The sequence below is a fragment of the Bombina bombina genome, chromosome 2 (genome assembly GCF_027579735.1).
Source record: "Bombina bombina isolate aBomBom1 chromosome 2, aBomBom1.pri, whole genome shotgun sequence".
Lineage (NCBI taxonomy): Eukaryota > Metazoa > Chordata > Amphibia > Anura > Bombinatoridae > Bombina > Bombina bombina.
This window is the reverse complement of record NC_069500.1, coordinates 367,550,461-367,573,794: the sequence shown is the minus strand read 5'-3', so window position 1 is coordinate 367,573,794 and position 23,334 is coordinate 367,550,461. Positions and strand designations below refer to the sequence as shown.

At 38.9% G+C, this 23,334-nt stretch overlaps 1 protein-coding gene across 1 annotated transcript in view; it reads right to left on the bottom strand.

The window, feature by feature from the left end:
* DNAH10 (dynein axonemal heavy chain 10) overlaps window positions 1-23,334 on the bottom strand; it is a 540,282-nt gene that overhangs the window by 317,348 nt on the left and 199,600 nt on the right. Inside the window, exons 29-31 of the mRNA XM_053699776.1 lie at window positions 22,296-22,529; window positions 18,506-18,729; window positions 3,267-3,536 (exon numbers count right to left, since the gene is read on the bottom strand). Coding sequence (XP_053555751.1) covers window positions 3,267-3,536; window positions 18,506-18,729; window positions 22,296-22,529 — 728 coding nt within the window. The remainder of the gene's footprint in view (window positions 1-3,266; window positions 3,537-18,505; window positions 18,730-22,295; window positions 22,530-23,334) is intronic.

Here is a 23,334-nt window from a genome sequence, read left to right as displayed (position 1 = left end):
CAAAGGGGATCCCAAAGAAGCATTTACAACCATTTGTGCCTTAATTGCAGAAGCTGTTTGTAAATAATTTCAGTGGGAAACCTAAAGTTTGTGACAAAATTTGTGAAAAAGTGAACTTTTTTTTTTATTTGATGACATTTGGCGGTGAAATGGTGGCATGAAATATACCAAAATGGGCCTAGATCAATACTTTGGGTTGTCTTCTAAAAAAAAATATATACATGTCAAGGGATATTCAGGTATTCCTGACAGATATCAGGGTTCCAATGTAACTAGCGCTAATTTTGAAAAAAAGTTGTTTGGAAATAGCAAAGTGCTACTTGTATTTATGGCCCTATAACTTGCAAAAAAAGTAAAGAACATGTAAACATTGGGTATTTCTAAACTCAGGACAAAATTTAGAAACTATTTAGCATAGGTGTTTTTTGGTGATTGTAGATGTGTAACAGATTTTGGGGGTCAAAGTTAGAAAAAGTGTGTTTTTTTCAATTTTTTCCTCATATTTTATATTTTTTTTATAGGAAATTATAAGATATGATGAAAATAATGGTATCCTTAGAAAGTCCATTTAATGGCGAGAAAAACGGTATATAATATGTGTGGGTACAGTAAATGAGTAAGAGGGAAATTACAGCTAAACACAAACACTGCAGAAATGTAAAAATAGCCATTGTCATTAAGGGTAAGAAAATTGAAAAATGGTCCGGTCATTAAGGGGTTAAAATCCCATTTGTCAAGCAGTGCCTTAAAGTCTGTAATAAGTGCTTCATAGATACTGCTAATATTGTGATCTGCCTCAGCGCTCAAAAGAATACCCAAGTACTTAAGATGATGTGAGGACCAGGTGAATGGATATCTAGATTCTAAATCTAGCAGGGTAGACTGTTCTATATTTATAGGGTAGTCTGTCTTTTTGTAATTGATTTTATTGTAACTCATCTTATTAAAATAGTCTATTAAGCAATAAAACTGCTGGCATGGAGGTTAACAGGCTAGTTAACAGAAGGGTGACGTCATCTGCAAATAAAACAATTTTTTCAGGTGGTGTAGAGATGGGAACTCCTATAATATCAGGAGATTGTCTAACTGCTTGAGCAAATGGTTCCATAACTATTGCGAAGATAAGTGGCGAGAGTGGACACCCCTGTCTAGTTCCATTCCAAATTGGAAATTCCAGGGAACAAAATTCTAACCCTTTCACCCTACGGAGCAGAATACAGGGCTTTAATTGCCATTGTGAAAGGTTCTAGGAATCTAAACGAGCGAAGAACCTCCCATAAGTATTCCCATCTGACTCTGTCAAAGGCTTTTTCAGCATCCAGCAACAGAGCCAGCATTGGAATCCCCTTCCATTTAGCTTCAGAAAAAAACTAAATCAACCATCTCGTATTATCAGGACCTTGACAACCTGCCGTGAACCCAACTTGGTCATAATGTATTATTTTGGGTAGAAGATATACTATTCAATTCGCTATAAGTTCTATTCGCTATAAGTTTTGAATACAATTTAATATCAAGATTGATAAGGGATATAGGGCGGAAGTTGCCACATTCTGTCTGAGTTTTTCCCGGCTTTGGAATTATAATAATTGAGGCCTCCAAGAATTTCTTTAAGACGGCACCGGTCTCCAAGATTTCGTTAAAGAAATCTCTTATAATGGAGGTAATTAGCAATCTGAGTTTCTTATAGAACGTGCCTGTAAAACCATCAGGCCCTGGAGCCTTGTTGTTTTGTATTTGTTTAAAGACCTCCTCTACCTCCTTTAAGGAGAATGACTGGGTCAAAGAGTTTTTATCTTCTGCTGAGAGTGTGGGTAAATGTAATTCTCCAAGGAAGTCCAGTATCTCCTGGGGGGATGTTGTTTCGTGATGTTTATTTCCTGCAATGTCATATAGTTTTTAATAATATAAAGCAAATAATTTACCTATGTCTGCGGGAGTATGTGCTGTTTGCCCATCATACATCAAAGACGGGATTCTGGCCATAGCTGTTCTCTGTCTGAGTTTTTTTGTTAGGAGTGAGTCTGCCTTATTGCTTTTGGAATACATTAACTGTTTAAACCGCGTTGCGGCCTCCTGTACTCTTTGAATCTCTCTATCCTTAATATGCGCTTTAAGACGCAGTATTTCTTCCGATAAAGTTTGTGTAGGATTGGCTTTGTTTTGTTTCTCTACTTGTCTAAGATCACACATGAGCTTACCTAGAGGCGCCCCTCTGTCTTTCCTAATCTTTGCCATTTTACTAATGCAAAATCCCCTTATATAACATTTTTCACTACTTTTAAACCTCTCAATTGTCAGCTGATTTGGCTGAGACATCATATTGCATTTTTGTACTAAATTTTGCAGATGATATTGCGTATCCTGAGAATTTAAAACAATTTACCATAGTTTTATTGTATAAATCCCAGTTTTATAATTTAATACAATTTTTTTAAGTATAGCCTAATCACTTAATCTATCAGCAGATACATTTAATGACGAACAAACATTTCTAATCAGTAAAAAAGCAAAACACAGTCTATTGGAACAATTAAAGGTTATTTTTTATATAATCAAAGCTATGAATACAATTATTTTGTATGTCTCGAAGCTGATAACTGCTGCCAACGTTCTAAATACTTTTGAGTTTTTAATTTTAGTTGGAAGATTGTTGTTTTGTATATGTGTTAAAGCCTTTGTTAAATAAGGTTTAAAGGGAAACTAAACCCATTTTTTTTAATTTCATGATTCGGCTAAAGCATGCAATTTTAAGCAACTTTTTAATTTACTCCTATTATGATTTTTTTCATTCTCTTGGTATCTCTATTAGAAAAGCAGAAATCAAAGCTTGGGAGCTGGCCCATTTTTGAGTTAGCACCTGGGTAGCCCTTGCTGATTGGTGGCTACATTTAGTCACCAATCAGCAAGTGCTACCCAGGTGCTGAACCAAAAATGGGCCGTCTCCTAAGCTTACATTACTGTTTTTTCAAATAAAGATACCAAGAGAACAAAAAAAATTGAAAATAGGAGTAAATTAGAAAGTTTCTTAAAAATGCATGTTCTATCTGAATCATGAAAGGAAAAATTTGGGTTTAGTATCCCTTTAACCATATTATTTTCTAGATCTATAGTAGAACAATAATTACTTTCTTTAAACCAATCTACAATAATTTTAGTAAGACAAACCCAGTTATATATCTCAATATCTGGTAAACCTAAAGCACCATCTCATTTGGGTATTACATAACAATTCATATTAGCCATGACACTTTCCAGACACTTACCTGTCTCTTACAAATATGTCCACAATATCTCTAGCATGCACGTCGATAATGAGAACAGAGTTATACTTTTTCCTATCATTTTTACGTAAAGGTTGTGTGATTCGAGTAACCAGTTCATCAATCTGTTGGTGCATTTTCTTTGCATAATTTTTTAATGCTTGTTTCTCTCCTTTCTTCACTTTACGGAAAACATCCTCAACTTCCCATGTCCACCAGATCTGGTTACCGGCCAAGACAACCATCCCCTGGTACAAAAGCATCCAGTCAATCCTGTAAGATAAAGAAATATTACATTATTAAATTGAAACTAATATTGTGGTATAAGTTGTGTACAAACTAATTCTCATTAACTCATAGATACAAATCAATAAATGAGCATTAGTAACCAGTACCTATTAGCTTATTACTATTAGCAGAATGCAAAAAGTACACAACTTATATTACTGTATTATTTTTAATCTAAATTTTAATAGTTTTGTACACAGGTACAAATGGCTATGTTTAAATGCTGTTCTTTCATATAGATCAGGGATAACCATCTGTCGGCCCGAGGGCTATTTGCAGCCCTTGGCACTAGTTTTTGCTGCCCTCCAGGAAAAAGAAGAATTATCATCGTATGCCATTGTTTTTGTGGCCCTAGGTAAAAACAAACTAAAAATGTGTGCTTTAGGGTGACCACAACTCTGGAAGGAAGAACTGCAGACACGGGATACACAGTTAAAGAGACAGTAAAAAGCCTTGAGATTTTAAGTTTAGTTACGTATATTAATGCAACCTTGCAATACACTTGTATTATTTATTTTTCCCCTTTACATGTAATTTAGGCCTGATTGAAGAATTTCTAGTTCTCAGACCTGATAAAACACACTTCCCAAGGCTAACACTACTACATATCTTTCCCTAATAGGCTTAAACAGATAAAAACTGCAAAACAACATACTTTACACTAACAGTATACCAATGGCTAGCATTGTCAGCTGCAGACTCAAGCCTAGTTTGGCTCTTCCAAATAATGCAAATGGTGGGTTTGGCTATTGAAAAACAAATGGTTTAGACTTTGCTAATATGTTATACAATAACAAGACAACAGAAATATCTTGTAATTACAAGGTGTTTACTGTCCCTTTAAGATTCAGCCTCAAAAGGACAGACTCTGAAAGGCATAAGAAGCCATGGGCAGCTGATGCAGACATTGGAAAAGAGTCATTAAAACCCTTTGTGAAACTAATATTTCACAGCAACTCATCACTATAACAAGTGCCCTGGCATCCTAAAAAAGCCTTCAAAACTGCCTCAACAAAACTGCCCATTATAACATATGTAAAAAACTTACAAAAAGGAAAATAAAAGGAAATATTTGAGACACAAAGCAGTAAAATGAACTCCACATGCTTAGCATTAGTGTAGCTGAAAAATCCTGACCACACTACTGAAATATGCACGGTCAGCATCATTTGTGTCTGTGAGGTCTCCAAGACACCTTCCCTTTCTATCCAACAATAATAATTTTCCATAATTAATTTTCTATAACAGATCTGTGAATATTTGACACTTACAAACATGTATATTACCCGAGTTTTAACAACTGAGGGCTTGTTTCCATTGAGGTGGTAAAGTTTGGAAACTGGTGATAAAAACATTTACCTTTATTAAAGTCTATGGAGAATTTTTGTTACCACCAGTTTCCAAACTTTACCACCTCAATAAGAACTAGCCCTGAGAGGTTGAGAATGATAAGAAGTTATATATATATATATATATATATATATATATATATATATATATATATATATATACTGAATAAAAAAAAAAGAAAAAGTCAGGATTCATGAGAAAATCCTTGTGCAAAGAGAGGGATTAAAGCACTCTTAGAACCCCATTACCACAATTAATTAAGTAGTGCAGAAGACCCCTCAAAGAATTACCACATCAAGCATAAGCCAGCACATAAAAATATTTAATCAAAAAAACTTAAATAATGCTTACCTGATAATTGTCTTCTCTTCAGATGGAAAGAGTCCACAGCTGCATTCATTATTTTTGGGAAATAAGAACCTGGCCACAAGGAAGAGGTAAAGACACCCCAGCCAAAGGCTTAAATACTACTCCTACTTCCCCCAGTCATTTTGCCCAGGAACAAGGAACAGTAGAAGAAATACCAGGGTGAAAAGGTGCCAAAAGAATAAAAAATAAAGACGCCCCACAGAAAAATACAGGTGGGGAGCTGTGGACTCTTTCCATCTGAAGAAAAGAAAATTAACAGGTAAGCATAATTTAAGTTTTTCTTCATAAATTGAAAGAGTCAACAGCTGCATTCATTACTTTTGGGAAAACAATACCCAAGCTATAGAAGACACTGAATGCAAATACGGGAGGGTACAATAGGTGGCCCATTTTGAGGGCACCAGCCCTGAAAACCACAAGCCAATCAAACCCTGCTTCATCGGAGCCGGGCAAAAAACTAGAAGGAAAAGGCCCCAAGGACTCTGACCCACAGATAGTCCGAAAGCCTAACTAGAGACCGCAAGCAGACTCAGAGCCAACACTCCTCCAGGAGAACCGTCGCCCATCAGTCGGTTCCCACACAACCCTTACTAGTACAGTACCAAAATCCCCAAAAGGGAGAGAACAAGGGTAAGCCAAAGGGATACCCAAAGAGATAGCAAAATCCATAAAGGAAAGCCCCCTTCAAGGGAACGCCAAATCCACAGAGACCCGAATGGATTCCGAAACAAGGAGAGATGATGCCCAGCCCCCAAGGAGCAATCGGGCATCATCAAGGGGAAGAACATCTCCCAAACATCGTGCAAGAGCACCGAAAAAGACAGCTAAGGACTAAGTCCTCAGACCGTCAGAACTCAGAGACTGAGCAAACAAAAGAAGTAGTAAACTCAAAGAAAAAACATCTGAGTCTAGTAACACGCTGCCATCCATAGGAAAACATAGAGAAACACTCCGTAAGGAAGAAGCGGACGCACAAAATCCAAGACATAGATTGCCCGACCTCCAAGACAGAGGACACTCTCCAGGCAATCCAGGCCGCCAAGCCTACTCACAGATCTCAGAGGGGGAGAGGCCCAGAACCTCTAAAAAGAAGGTCCACTGTCACCCCCAAGACCTGAGGATGAACAGCAGATCTCAGATCCTAGCCGGACCAGCCCAAGCAACGGCAGGTTTGAAAGCAAGGGAACCGAAAGGAACCCTAAGACCGGCCCCCAAATGGGCGGAAGAATGGACACAGCCACTTCAACCTAAAGACAATCGAGTAGACGTTAGACCTGAGGAGATCTAGCAAAGCCACTCGACTAAGTCTCAATGCGGAGCCAGCAGCTCCCCAGATGGATAGGAACAACTCAAAAAGCAGACCAATCCCGAACCAGATAAACATCTGTTCCAACCTCCCGAACACATGGTAGAGGCCCCAAAAAGGGAACTGCATCCCCGTAAGGAGGACAACGAGCCCCCTGAAGAGGAGAGCGTCGATAAACACCTGCCCATAAAACAGGCAGACAGAGGAAGAACCAAGAGGACAGAAGGCCACATCACTGACGAACACGGAAGAACCCCTTAAAACACCATTGTGCTAGCACACACACCAGGCGCAAAGTGACAGCTGAGCAACCGCAAACCTTCCGTTTGCTAGGCAGGAAAGCCCCCCTCAGGTCACGTCAGTTAGCTGTCCCAAGGGAACCGAATTGTCTGTCACAAGACCTCAGCCCCAAGGAGTCCTGGCTTTCAGAATATCTGGCCAAGTTGTAAAACAGAACAGCCAGAACAAGGGCAAAGCCCAAGTACCCCGGAAACTGGATGAAATTCATCCTAACCAGATTAAATAAAATTTCAGGCAACCCAAAGGTTAACGCCCAAAAAGAACAGAAGGTCCGCAGGACCAGCCTAACGGAAACCCTGTTCTTCCAACAAAACTGGGAAAGATCTCGATAAAAAGACTGAAGGAGATTACTTCATCCCCCAATGTCTAACGAGGTACACCATTCGAAGGAGGAGACTGATGAGTCTCATACCCAAGAAGGATAGGGTCCCCAAGCAACTCCAAAACGTGTCTGAGTGAAACACTAAGGTGAGCCCCCCTGTAACGAAATGCACAACACTCAGGAACAGTTGCACTTGCAGGGAACTGTACATGCCCTCCAGAGGCCGAAAGACCTGGGGCAATTGGGCATGAGCAGAATCGCAAATAAACATCTGGACTTTGCAGACGCGCAACCTCCAGGGGGAACAATCCACCCTCTGAGGAGGGAAACACATAACTTGGGTTACCCGCATGTGTAGTAGCAGAAAGCGGTAGGGAACTGGCCTCCCAGAGGACAGGGTCCCCCGAGGCAGATGGCTCAGCAGTCTCTTGAATCCTCGAGCCCGAGGAACAATGCGCTCTATGACGGCCTAAAGAACATAACTGACTGATCTGAGTCAATGGGTCCAATTCACATTCTTCACAGGACGAAGAATCTGAATCAGAATGTTGACCAATCTCAACATAAGCATCCTCCATAACTGGATCAAGGATACCCAAAAATTGACTATATATAAAACAATTTGAACGGCCCCTGACACCCACAATGGCTGGGGCACTCACCACCTATGTACCAGACACTAGCGGACTAAAACTTTTCATTGCCACACAGTCAGGAATGCAGAAATGGAAGACCAGAACGTAAACACGACCGGTCACAAGGTGAACCGTACAGTCCAACAAAAAGCGTGCCAGACCGTAAGGTTGCGTCACTTCAACAGGTTGTTATGTTCCAAGCCACAAGCCCAGTAATCACTACACATAAGCAGATTTAATAACATAAACATGATTAACCCCCCCCCCCCCCCCCGTTCAATAGTCCCCCTCAGGAGATATTAACCCTTGATTCCAAGACACTTAAAGGAGTCTCACTGAGACCCTGTATTTTTCATGTGAGTGAGTTTGCAAGAACAAATGAGTTACAGTACATTCATGAAGAAGCAAAATGAAACGATCTTACCGGAATCTACGCCGTGGAACAGGAACACGGCCCTTCAAGTGTGACGGATAGTAGCCTCGCCTGCGCCATGGACTTGAGAGAAGAAAGCAGGCAGCGAAGCGAAGTTCGACAACGCCGATTGCTTGAGGAGCTGTTAACATGAGTTGGGATGGTTTCGCAAAAAACATAATTTATGTAAGAACTTACCTGATAAATTCATTTCTTTCATATTAGCAAGAGTCCATGAGCTAGTGACGTATGGGATATACATTCCTACCAGGAGGGGCAAAGTTTCCCAAACCTCAAAATGCCTATAAATACACCCCTCACCACACCCACAATTCAGTTTAACGAATAGCCAAGAAGTGGGGTGATAAAAAAGTGCGAAAGCATATAAAATAAGGAATTGGAATAATTGTGCTTTATACAAAATCATAACCACCACAAAAAAAGGGCGGGCCTCATGGACTCTTGCTAATATGAAAGAAATGAATTTATCAGGTAAGTTCTTACATAAATTATGTTTTCTTTCATGTAATTAGCAAGAGTCCATGAGCTAGTGACGTATGGGATAATGACTACCCAAGAAGTGGATCTTTCCACACAAGAGTCACTAGAGAGGGAGGGATAAAATAAAGACAGCCAATTCCTGCTGAAAATAATCCACACCCAAAATAAAGTTTAACGAAAAACATAAGCAGAAGATTCAAACTGAAACCGCTGCCTGAAGTACTTTTCTACCAAAAACTGCTTCAGAAGAAGAAAATACATCAAAATGGTAGAATTTAGTAAAAGTATGCAAAGAGGACCAAGTCGCTGCTTTGCAGATCTGGTCAACCGAAGCTTCATTCCTAAACGCCCAGGAAGTAGAAACTGACCTAGTAGAATGAGCTGTAATTCTCTGAGGCGGAGTTTTACCCGACTCAACATAGGCAAGATGAATTAAAGATTTCAACCAAGATGCCAAAGAAATGGCAGAAGCTTTCTGGCCTTTTCTAGAACCGGAAAAGATAACAAATAGACTAGAAGTCTTACGAAAAGATTTCGTAGCTTCAACATAATATTTCAAAGCTCTAACAACATCCAAAGAATGCAACGATTTCTCCTTAGAATTCTTAGGATTAGGACATAATGAAGGAACCACAATTTCTCTACTAATGTTGTTGGAATTCACAACTTTAGGTAAAAATTCAAAAGAAGTTCGCAACACAGCCTTATCCTGATGAAAAATCAGAAAAGGAGACTCACAAGAAAGAGCAGATAATTCAGAAACTCTTCTGGCAGAAGAGATGGCCAAAAGGAACAAAACTTTCCAAGAAAGTAATTTAATGTCCAATGAATGCATAGGTTCAAACGGAGGAGCTTGAAGAGCTCCCAGAACCAAATTCAAACTCCAAGGAGGAGAAATTGACTTAATGACAGGTTTTATACGAACCAAAGCTTGTACAAAACAATGAATATCAGGAAGAATAGCAATCTTTCTGTGAAAAAGAACAGAAAGAGCAGAGATTTGTCCTTTCAAAGAACTTGCGGACAAACCTTTATCTAAACCATCCTGAAGGAACTGTAAAATTCTCGGTATTCTAAAAGAATGCCAGGAAAAATGATGAGAAAGACACCAAGAAATATAAGTCTTCCAGACTCTATAATATATCTCTCGAGATACAGATTTACGAGCCTGTAACATAGTATTAATCACAGAGTCAGAGAAACCTCTTTGACCAAGAATCAAGCGTTCAATCTCCATACCTTTAAATTTAAGGATTTCAGATCCTGATGGAAAAAAGGACCTTGTGACAGAAGGTCTGGTCTTAACGGAAGAGTCCACGGTTGGCAAGAGGCCATCCGGACAAGATCTGCATACCAAAACCTGTGAGGCCATGCCGGAGCTACCAGCAGAACAAACGAGCATTCCTTCAGAATCTTGGAGATTACTCTTGGAAGAAGAACTAGAGGCGGAAAGATATAGGCAGGATGATACTTCCAAGGAAGTGATAATGCATCCACTGCCTCCGCCTGAGGATCCCGGGATCAGGACAGATACCTGGGAAGTTTCTTGTTTAGATGGGACGCCATCAGATCTATTTCTGGAAGTTCCCACATTTGAACAATCTGAAGAAATACCTCTGGGTGAAGAGACCATTCGCCCGGATGCAACGTTTGGCGACTGAGATAATCCGCTTCCCAATTGTCTACACCTGGGATATGAACCGCAGAGATTAGACAGAAGCTGGATTCCGCCCAAACCAAAATTCGAGATACTTCTTTCATAGCCAGAGGACTGTGAGTCCCTCCTTGATGATTGATGTATGCCACAGTTGTGACATTGTCTGTCTGAAAACAAATGAACGATTCTCTCTTCAGAAGAGGCCAAAACTGAAGAGCTCTGAAAATTGCACGGAGTTCCAAAATATTGATCGGTAATCTCACCTCCTGAGATTCCCAAACTCCTTGTGCCATCAGAGATCCCCACACAGCTCCCCAACCTGTGAGACTTGCATCTGTTGAAATTACAGTCCAGGTCGGAAGCACAAAAGAAGCCCCCTGAATTAAACGATGGTGATCTGTCCACCATGTTAGAGAGTGTCGAACAATCGGTTTTAAAGATATTAATTGAGATATCTTCGTGTAATCCTTGCACCATTGCTTCAGCATACAGAGCTGAAGAGGTCGCATGTGAAAACGAGCAAAGGGGATCGCGTCCGATGCAGCAGTCATAAGACCTAGAATTTCCATGCATAAGGCTACCGAAGGGAATGATTGTGACTGAAGGTTTCGACAAGCTGTAATCAACTTTAGACGTCTTTTGTCTGTTAAAGACAGAGTCATGGACACTGAATCCATCTGGAAACCCAGAAAGGTTACCCTTGTCTGAGGAATCAAAGAACTTTTTGGTAAATTGATCCTCCAACCATGATCTTGAAGAAACAACACAAGTCGATTCGTATGAGATTCTGCTAAATGTAAAGACTGAGCAAGTACCAAGATATCGTCCAAATAAGGAAATACCACAATACCCTGTTCTCTGATTACAGACAGCAGGGCACCGAGAACCTTTGTAAAAATTCTTGGAGCTGTAGCTAGGCCAAACGGCAGAGACACAAACTGGTAATGCTTGTCCAGAAACGAGAATCTCAGAAACTGATAATGATCTGGATGAATCGGAATATGCAGATATGCATCCTGTAAATCTATTGTGGACATATAATTCCCTTGCTGAACAAAAGGTAAGATAGTCCTTACAGTTACCATCTTGAACGTTGGTATCCTTACATAACGATTCAATATTTTTAGATCCAGAACTGGTCTGAAAGAATTCTCCTTCTTTGGTACAATGAAGAGATTTGAATAAAACCCCATCCCCTGTTCCGGAACTGGAACTGGCATAATTACTCCAGTCAACTCTAGATCTGAAACACATTTCAGAAATGCTTGAGCTTTTACTGGATTTACTGGGACACGGGAAAGAAAAAATCTCTTTGCAGGAGGTCTCAACTTGAAACCAATTCTGTACCCTTCTGAAACAATGCTCTGAATCCAAAGATTGTGAACAGAATTGATCCAAATTTCCTTGAAAAAACGTAACCTGCCCCCTACCAGCTGAGCTGGAATGAGGGCCGCACCTTCATGTGGACTTAGAAGCAGGCTTTGCCTTTCTAGCTGGCTTGGATTTATTCCAAACTGGAGATGGTCTCCAAACTGAAACTGCTCCTGAGGATGAAGGATCAGGCTTTTGTTCTTTGTTGAAACGAAAGGAACGAAAACGATTATTAGCCCTGTTTTTACCTTTAGATTTTTTATCCTGTGGTAAAAAAGTTCCTTTCCCACCAGTAACAGTTGAAATAATGGAATCCAACTGAGAACCAAATAATTTGTTACCCTGGAAAGAAATGGAAAGTAAAGTTGATTTAGAAGCCATATCAGCATTCCAAGTTTTAAGCCATAAAGCTCTTCTAGCTAAAATAGCTAGAGACATAAACCTGACATCAACTCTGATAATATCAAAAATGGCATCACAGATAAAATTATTAGCATGTTGAAGAAGAATAATAATATCATGAGAATCACGATGTGTTACTTGTTGCGCTAAAGTTTCCAACCAAAAAGTTGAAGCTGCAGCAACATCAGCCAAAGATATAGCAGGTCTAAGAAGATTACCTGAACACAGATAAGCTTTTCTTAGAAAGGACTCAATTTTCCTATCTAGAGGATCCTTAAACGAAGTACCATCTGACGTAGGAATAGTAGTACGTTTAGCAAGGGTAGAAATAGCCCCATCAACTTTAGGGATCTTGTCCCAAAATTCTAGTCTGTCAGACGGCACAGGATATAATTGCTTAAAACGTTTAGAAGGAGTAAATGAATTACCCAAATTATCCCATTCTTTGGAAATTACTGCAGAAATAGCATCAGGGACAGGAAAAACTTCTGGAATAACTACAGGAGATTTAAAAACCTTATTTAAACGTTTAGATTTAGTATCAAGAGGACCAGAATCCTCTATTTCTAAAGCAATTAGGACTTCTTTAAGTAAAGAACGAATAAATTCCATTTTAAATAAATATGAAGATTTATCAGCATCAACCTCTGAGACAGAATCCTCTGAACCAGAGGAATCATCAGAATCAGAATGATGATGTTCAGTTAAAAATTCATCTGTAGGGAGAGAAGTTTTAAAAGATTTTTTACGTTTACTAGAAGGAGAAATAACAGACATAGCCTTCTTTATGGATTCAGAAACAAAATCTCTTATATTATCAGGAACATTCTGCACCTTAGATGTTGAAGGAACTGCAACAGGCAATGGTACTTTACTAAAGGAAATATTATCTGCTTTAACAAGTTTGTCATGACAATCAATACAAACAACAGCTGGAGAAATAGCTACCAAAAGTTTACAGCAGATACACTTAGCTTTGGTAGATTCAGCACTTGACAGCGATTTTCCTGTAGTATCTTCTGACTCAGATGCAACGTGAGACATCTTGCAATATGTAAGAGAAAAAACAACATATATATAAAGCAAAATTGATCAAATTCCTTAAATGACAGTTTCAGGAATGGGAAAAAATGCCAAAGAACAAGCTTCTAGCAACCAGAAGCAATAAAAAATGAGACTTAAATAATGTGGAGACAAAAGTGACGCCCATATTTTTTCGCGCCAAATAAGACGCCCACATTATTTGGCGCCTAAATGCTTTTTGGCGCCAAAAATGACGCCACATCCGGAACGCCGACATTTTTGGCGCAAAATAACGTCAAAAAATGACGCAACTTCCGGCGACACGTATGACGCCGGAAACGGAAATAGAATTTTTGCGCCAAAAAAGTCCGCGCCAAGAATGACGCAATAAAATGAAGCATTTTCAGCCCCCGCGAGCCTAACAGCCCACAGGGAAAAAGTCAAATTTAAGGTAAGAAAAATGTTAAAATGCATTATCCCAGGCGGAGCAAGCCTTGCATCTGAGAGGTCGCAACTTACAATAGCTCCGGACTTGTCTGGACAATTTACATATCTTTGACCTCTCAAAGCAGCTAAATTTCCTTTTAAACGAAGGGGTATGTACTAAGAAGCTTACATAAGTTCCCTAAAGACGACTATTGTAGATCTATAATAGTTATTACCGTGACTAAATCTGCAACAGCTATCTGGGACCGGCCATTTTCTTGCCCACGTGGAGCACTACTCACTGTGAAATATGGAGGATCTTAACGCAGCTATACTATCCCAACTGGCAGCTTTTGACGATTTGATGTCTCTTCGATTCACTGAATTAAGGGAAGTACTTAGGGACTGCTCTAAACGGCCAGCACCTTTGGCGGAATCAGAGACGGATCTAAAGTCTCCAACGGCCTGCTTTCCTACACCGCAGCATATCGAGCCAGAACTCATGAAGAGCCTCAATGAGCTGGATAACCAGTCTACTCACATAGCGGCGGATCTAACAGACACTGCGGGAGCGATCTTACCCCTGACTGTCCTAGATGGGGATGCGGCCGGCCTCCCTGGCGGAGTCAGGGATCTCAATTTTCTATGTGCGGCAGAAGAGGCTTATATGCTGGATCACGAGACATCTGATTTTATAGCCCAAGTCTCATCGAGCGCTGCAGCTCAAAAGCCTACCACACTAGTTCTAGGGAAGAGGGACACACGCAACTTTCCGAGTGTCAGACGACAGATGGAGGGCCAGAGCATACTCGCAAGAATTGTATCACAGCAATCTCACCTATACGGGAGGTCCCTGACACTGCATGCCTCCATAACAAGAGACAAATCTATGATGCTCACTATTAAAAATGTTGCCGAAACTCCACCAAATAGAAAGTTGGAGACAGCAGACATGAGGAGCACACAGAGCCAAGCAATTGCCACACTGCAGAAAGCAAAACCTGACAAAGAGCCGTTTCTGGATAAGCCTAATATGCCTAGAAGGTCCAACACTGCGATTCCCCTCTGGGGAGCATCCCTTTTTGTTCCAACAAACTTCATTGCGGATCTAGCCCACACCGCAAGAGCAGAGGATATTTATGCCTCACGCAGATCCGGAATAGGCTAAGACCCACATAGCTCTGCAACAAATCTGCTATATCTTCAGCAGTGACAATCACCTAGACTTATAATGAGGACAGAACCTGATAACTGCGAAGATATCCCACACTGTTGAAGGCTACTGGCCTCTAAAATAACATTCGAGTTAGTAATTCCTCTCCTTTAAATTGATATATGGTAGGTGTCTTATCAAGTTTATTATAGCTATTGTTCATAATATTAATCATTTTTGAAGGCTTGTTCTACAGAACTTTTAATGAGAATGAGCTTTGTGACTCTGGGCATGTGTATGTTTATACTGTTCTATATGCATATTAGCAGCCACCTAGTTTTGCTCTCCTATAGAAGGTATGTCCAATAATGTCTGTCTTTGCTTAGTCTTCAAGTAGCGTTCCCTTTTTTCAAGATCAAATTCTACATGTACTTATCAGATTGCAGCTTATCTATGCTATGTGTAATCTATTTCATATGAATATTGTTAGTAGCTAATGTATATGACTTACACTTCCACATTTTTACTTCCGCCATGCTATCCCTGATAACTGGTTGTGAGACTATTTGTACATAATACCTTTGTGAATTCATAACTGACTGTACCAACCTAGTATACTACCTATCCATGTCCTAACAGTCTACTTATGTTATCACTAATCCAGATATTTATTAAGATATGTTACGTGTGAACAGAGGTTGGTTAGCTTTTTGATTCATGTAATAGACCTACATTTTACAATACCCAGAGATCCCATCAACCAATGCTAAGTATACAAGCCGTATTAGAAGGGGATTTGGCTGAATTACTTCTGGGCTGTTTTCTTCCCCTGTATGAGGCTGGTCCTTAGCGGAGTATTAACCAGCCATAAGTTCTTAGACCTATAGGTTTATAATTCCCTAGACAAATTATTTCTATACAGAACTCCACATTTGGGGCGCTGACTCTCTAAATAGCTTACAGACAACGACAATTCCTCCTGATTGTAGGCACTTGAGTTTTAATATTGGATCTCATATAATTCTCAAAATATTATATATGTAAGCTAGTTCATTTTGCATGTGAGTACCCTGATGAGCACAACACAGGAGAAAAAGAGTACTAAGATTTAATCTCTATCAGTCGTCATATGTGCAAAGCTATACACTTTAGGAGATCCTTAATTGTGTCTCTGTTATTAACCAGAATGCATATTTAATTGTTCCTAAACCTCAAGCTCATATAACTCATGAATAACCAACTCTAGTGGAGACAGTTTCTATAGGGGAATACGGCACTAGCACAAGTTTCATATAACATCCTCATACCACAGCAGCCACCCTCTAGTGATACAGGACCCTCCTAACAGGCTACCCTTTACATAGCTTTAATCTAGGACCACTGGCCATCTTAATATATCTCCCCTCACCTTGCAGCCCCCATCATCTTCATTAAGGGACCCTATCAGGTCCACCTATAATTGTACACAACCTGTTTTCACTGTGGAATCAGCTACGGGAAGATTAGTTTTACACATACCAAATAAAGCATTCCCCTTGACACCTTATTTTAGTTATTATCCTGCTTGCATCTGTAGCCTACATAAGCATATAAGTGAGTTCACCATACAGCCCGAATGGGGTTAGCTCCGCCCTCCATTTTTCTTTTCTGCCCTTCTCCCCCCACATCTTTCCTATAATTCAAGTGGCTCTTGCCCACTGTAACACCTTTTCTTTCCCACTCTTTGTGACCCACCTGTGGTCTTTATAAAAAAATAAAATGAAGTTCCACCTCAATTAGTCCAAACTTTTAATTGACACTCCACTTGATAGGACACATGTTTCCATTCGTCATAGTGGGCTTACTGTTACGATTATCTCTGAGAGTTCAAATAGCAATGTATCAATCTTTTGCTTAGCCCTACCACCTTCCTTTCAGCTGAATGGACAACTTCTACGTAATAATATTGAGTGTTATACTTTGTTGTTAATATTGTTAATGGACAAATCCTGTATTTTACTTGTCTTTGAAACTTCAATAAAAAAAATTGCATTTAAAAAAAATAAAATAAAAAAAAAATGCATTATCCCAAATATGAAACTGACTGTCTGAAAATAAGGAAAGTTGAACATTCTGAGTCAAGGCAAATAAATGTTTGAATACATATATTTAGAACTTTATAAACAAAGTGCCCAACCATAGCTAGGAGTGTCACAGAAAATAAGACTTACTTACCCCAGGACACTCATCTACATATAGTAGATAGCCAAACCAGTACTGAAACGAGAATCAGCAGAGGTAATGGTATATATAAGAGTATATCGTCGATCTGAAAAGGGAGGTAAGAGATGAATCTCTACGACCGATAACAGAGAACCTATGAAATAGACCCCTTAGAAGGAGATCACTGCATTCAAATAGGCAATACTCCTCACATCCCTCTGACATTCACTGCACGCTGAGAGGAAAACCGGGCTCCAACTTGCTGCGGAGCGCATATCAACGTAGAATCTAGCACAAACTTACTTCACCACCTCCATCGGAGGCAAAGTTTGTAAAACTGAATTGTGGGTGTGGTGAGGGGTGTATTTATAGGCATTTTGAGGTTTGGGAAACTTTGCCCCTCCTGGTAGGAATGTATATCCCATACGTCACTAGCTCATGGACTCTTGCTAATTACATGAAAGAAAGACTCTTCCTGCATCTCCGGACTCTAACTTTCATTCAAGCCCTCACTGAGAGACTGACAGGATTACTTAAAACTCCTGTTCCATGTCGAAGAGTACTACCCTCCATAAGAGACAAATTAAATTCTGACACTTCTCTGCCAACCTCCTGGGATGAAAGGTAAAGAATGACTGGGGAATGAGGGAAGTGGGAGGAGTATTTAAGCCTTTGGCTGGGGTGTCTTTGCCTCCTCCTGGTGGCCAGGTTCTTATTTCCCAAAAGTAATGAATGCAGCTGTGGACTCTTTCCATTTATGAAGAAAATACACATAGAAAGAACACACATAGAAAATAAATAAAATGCTACAGCTGTGGTTTACTGTCAGGAAATATGTATCCTTCCTGGGTTAAAATGTTAGTGTGTGTAAAAAAACACTTACATATTTTTGAAGAGATATATCCGCTGAAGAGCAATGACGGATACATTTTTTCATCAGTACTCCTTAAAAGTATCCATTTATCTCTATTGACTTCTCCTCACTAGGCATGCTATTTATGTCTGAGGCTTTATCAGTGTGGAAACATTGTAACAAACCTAAATGAACAAATTGTTGCTAGATACTTGATATGCAAGATATAAATGTATATGTATATTTCTTGGTTTATGAACATGGTCATATAAGTTTCACACATCCATGGGTCAACACACAACACACATAGCAATGTGACTTTAAGCACTGAAAATAGTTGTACAATATAGATTTAGTTATAGAGGCTTGACCATCTGAACCAATGTTAAGAAATGCTTACAGCAATCATTGAACCACGCCCATCTACCTGCTTTAGCAAATATAAGTGTCACGTCGCCCTGGCTGTTGCCAGGGACGTGACGCTTCCTCTCTGCTCGTTGCTTAGGACGCTCTGGTGGTTGCCAGGGATCCGGCGGTGACTCTGATCATGTGGCGATGACGTCATCGCCACACTTCTCTTCCTCTCTGAAGCCGGGTCCTTGAGCTCTTGGCACGAATCTGCAGCTATGTAAGTACTAGAATATTATGCATTTCTCCATATGTGATATTTACCTGTTTTTGTCCTCACAGTATTTAAATATAGCTTCCTTTGTAATAAGCCTGTTTGTCCTCCTCATTTCGTGCAACACAGCAGTCATCCAATCTTCAACACGTCCTTCAGCAGCTATAGCCTGGCGAAAAGCCATCTCCTCTCCTTCAGCTGAAATCATGCCTGTTGCCACAGTTTCACCATTATCGCCCACTTGAAATTTTAGGGAAGCAATGTTATCATACATCTGAAATAAATGGGATTTGTGTTTAGATGACTTATTGAATAACAGAAACAATTATATACATTTTAATCCTATGAAACATTTAGAGGCCTTTAAATCCCCATGCTGTGTTAGTGAAATTTTTAAAATGTATTAGAAATTACCTAATACTCTTTAATCCCTAGTATAACCTAGAAGGCCAAAGTAAAACTGGCAACAATATAAAAAACACAGGTATTTAAAAGTGGCCATGATTTATTCTACAAAGAGATTTTGGGAAATTCATTCATAAAAAGTATTTATTTTGGCTGATTATTAATTACTTCTTTAACCCAAATGTGTGCACAGAAAATCTTGTCTGAATTAGCCAGGATTCAGCAGGTATATAAATTGTAGTTTTATTGTAGAAATATACACAACTAACTCAGGTATTGTTCAATAGAGGACATATAAAGGGCTGATAAGTTCAAATGTTGATATATAAAATGGCGCTTCCAACCCACCTTTAGATTTTGCTGACTTCTGGTGTGTCTCTTGATAATCAGAAAATCATACAATAGTGAAGCATCATCAAGACACCAAGGTTACTAAAAGGAAAGTACTCACAGGATGTCTTGAGACATAAGGTGCATCTATAGTTCCCCTGAACAAAATCGATATCCAAAGGATGTAGTAAAATCGAGTTTAATAAAAGAATTTATAACACAAAGTTTATTTCAGCTAAGTATGCCTTTTTCAAGAGCATTCATGTGTTACAAAAAAGGCATACTTTGCTGAAACACGTAAACTTGATTTCACTACATAGCCTTTGGATATCGATTGTGTTCAGAGGAACTACAGATGCACCTTATGTCTCAAGACATCCTGTGATTTCTTATCTTTTAGCAACCTAGGTGTCTTGGCGATACTTTACTTATGTGTGATTTTCTGATTTATCAAGAGACACACCAGAAGCCAGCATATTATAAAGAAGGGTTGGAAGCGCCACCATTCTATATATCTACATTTCAGAAACGTGTTGAAGGAGAGACTTTTTGGCGAGCACCATCTCCCTAAGAGAAGTGTTTTCATATTGTATCATTTTATCAATTGCTTGTAATTTCAAATGTTGTAGTGATAAAGAAAGAAAGTTAACAGATGGTCAAGTGCTCAGGCTGGGACTACAGAGAAGCAAGTGGATATGAAATAAGTAACATGGCATAGGCAAGGAAAGGAATGGTCTTAGGTCAAACTGCAGCAGAGGTTTAATCCAGACAAAGAACAGAAAACAGGCTGACCCATGTCTTTCCATGTCATTTTTAACGTTTGAATAAAGTTTTTGCTTTTATCAATCTTGAGCAACCCTGTTTGATATGAGCTATGTGCAGGGACTTGCTAGTGCTTGTTGTTCAGACGAAACACTGGTAGAGCTTGAGGCAATGGTTCATTCTTAGTGGAAGCTGGTTCTATGCTTACAGGATTTAGGTGTGTGGAAGTCATTCAAAATTTTGAAGCATGCTGAAAAGAGCTGCAAACAGAGGTGTCTTAAGCACTTGCCTTTGTTGTTTTGTGCATTAAGTTGACTAAAAGGCAGAAACAGGATGTGATGCTGGTAATGGTAGAGTGTGACCAGTGGGTTTAGAGCTCAGAATACCTAGCACAGAAAGTAGAGTTAAGTATTGTCAGAGATCAGGTATAGTTGAGTATGATCTTTAACCTAAACTGCAGTATATTTCCAGCAAATCAGAAATTAAATGGTCAAAAGGTAAGTATATAGTTTGGAGGCCAACATACAGTTTAGAGAGCAGTCAGTCAGCAGTGAAGAAGACAATGGTGTCTCACTGCACAGATTAATAGGACTTTGAACATTTTAATGGCAGATGCAAACCATAGGCCCAAAAAGTGTGCCCAAAATTCCCTTAAAGTATAACACGTATCTAGTTCATAAGATAGACTCATGCTTATCCCAGGCATTATTGAAGTACCCACGGTGCTTGTTGTTACCACCTCTAATTGAAGTTTAATTCAACCACCTTTTTGTCAAGAAGTGCTTCCACAAATTAATCCTGACCCACTACCCTTCAGCTTGAGATCATAACCCCTTGTACTGGAATTGTTCTTTTTTGTGAAGAATACTCATAGCTTCAGCTTTGCTAACTAAGCCCCTTAATATACTTGAAAGTCACTATCATATAACCTTGTTCCCTTCTATCCTCTAAATCAGGGTTCTTCAAACTTTTTTTCTCAAGACCCAGTGCCATGATACCACATACCTTAGCAACCCTATTTTTCTGCTTGGTTTGAAGATTTCTGAAGTAATATACAACAAGATAGCTGCTATTTTTTTGTCAAACTTTAAAGTGTTGTAAAAGGTAATAACACACACAAACTCTCATACTACACACACACATACCAGACACAGTTTCATACAACACACACCCCGCACAACACACACACCACACACTCTCATACAACACACACATACCAGACACAGTTTCATACAACACACACCCCCTCATACAATACACACACACTCTCATACAACACACACACACCACACACTCTCATACAATACACACACACTCTCAAACAACACACATATACACCACACACACTCTCATACAACACACACAACACACACTCTCACACAATACACACACACTCTCATACAACACACTCAGCCCCCACACAACACACACACAACACACACTCTCATACAATACACACACATTCCAAACACACTCTCATACAACACATCACAAACTGTACTACAAAACACACACCACACACTCTCCTACAACACACACACAATCGTGACCCAGTAGACATAGTGTTGTGACCCAGTAATGGGTCCCGACCCGTGGTTTGAAGAACCCTGCTCTAAGCTACACATGTTTTAAGTCATTAAGCCCTTGAGCTGTACATCAAATCTGCAGCTTTTCCTACATTTACATATAACACTGTCCATCCACATTACACAAACAGTTCCAGCATGATGGCTGGCTGTAAGCACACTAGTTAGGGAGGTAAAAACCTTATCTCGATAACAAGTGTGTATTACGTCCGTATTCATATGCCGTTAAAGAACTGCAAGTTTATTCCTCCTTTTAGCATCTTTAGAAGCAAAATAGCTTATAAATGTTAATTACAAACCTTGTCTACATCAAAAATGTATTTCATTAGCCAATACATTTTTTTGGTGTATAATGTCCCTTTAACTAGTCAGTTATTTACGAATACAACTTTCTCTAAGTAAATCCTTTTTTATTATATAATTACAGAAATATAGATAAAATACTACAATTTTAATCTAAAAGCTACAACACAAATGTTGTATATACAGACTATTAATCTTCTGCTTCTTTGAAACATTTGGATAAAAAATAAATGAGTTTAAGCATACAGTGAAGGAAAATATAATTCATGATACCACCTGTCTGTATCTGAAATCAAATTGTCCCACACGTCATTATACATAGCGGGCTAATTTCACTTTGGCACACTATAATTGGCACTGTTAATGGAAACTTTCTTAGGATACTTCATATAATACATTTTAGCTAGCCCATTTCAGCATAGAACATGTGAATGAAGCTTATAACAAAATTTACCTTGATGATGTGTTCCTGGACACACGTTGGATCACTGCTACCCAAAATACTGAGCAACTCATCATCTGAAATGAAGAAAAATCTTGGGAAAGCATTTCTTTTAGAGTCTAGATAATCGTTTAAGCTTTTCTGGCATTTCTCAAGTCCTTCGCTTAGATTTTGTAATTCAGAGAGGCGGTTAGCAGCTTGACAGCATCTCTTTATCACGGGATCTTTTGCAGTTTCTGACATTATCTGCAGGCAAAGAGCATAAACTAAAAGTTGCCATTAAAAGGCATTTCACAATGTGTCACAAAAAAGTAGCAAAATAAAATAGCTTTAACCTTTCATATAAATTTCCAGGCATCTTCTTCAATAAGCTTTCAGGAAAAACAGCTTTGTAGAAGTACATTTATAATCTACTGGAAATACACACACGTAGAAGTATGATCTGATTAAATATAATTTAGAGGTTTTAATACGTTTGTAATCATATTGTTGTTGTTTTTATTCCAATATTAAAATAATATAAAACGTTAAAAAAAATCTCAAAATACTATTAATATTTCGTGGTTGCTATTACTTTATAATGCAACTTTAAAGAGAAAATATTGTCTCAGATGTATAAGAGGGACATTAAAGTCATAATTAGACATTCATGATTTAGACAGAGAATACAATTTTGAACAACTTTCCAATTTGATTCTATTATTTAATTTGCGTCCTTCTCTTGTTATCCTTTGCTGAAAGCTTAGGAGCAGCAAATAACCTAGGTTCTAGCTGCTGATTGGTGGCTGCATATATACAGGGAGTGCAGAATTATTAGGCAAGTTGTATTTTTGAGGATTAATTTTATTATTGAACAACAACCATGTTCTCAATGAACCCAAAAAACTCATTAATATCAAAGCTGAATAGTTTTGGAAGTAGTTTTTAGTTTGTTTTTAGTTATAGCTATTTTAGGGGGATATCTGTGTGTGCAGGTGACTATTACTGTGCATAATTATTAGGCAACTTAACAAAAAACAAATATATACCCATTTCAATTATTTATTTTTAC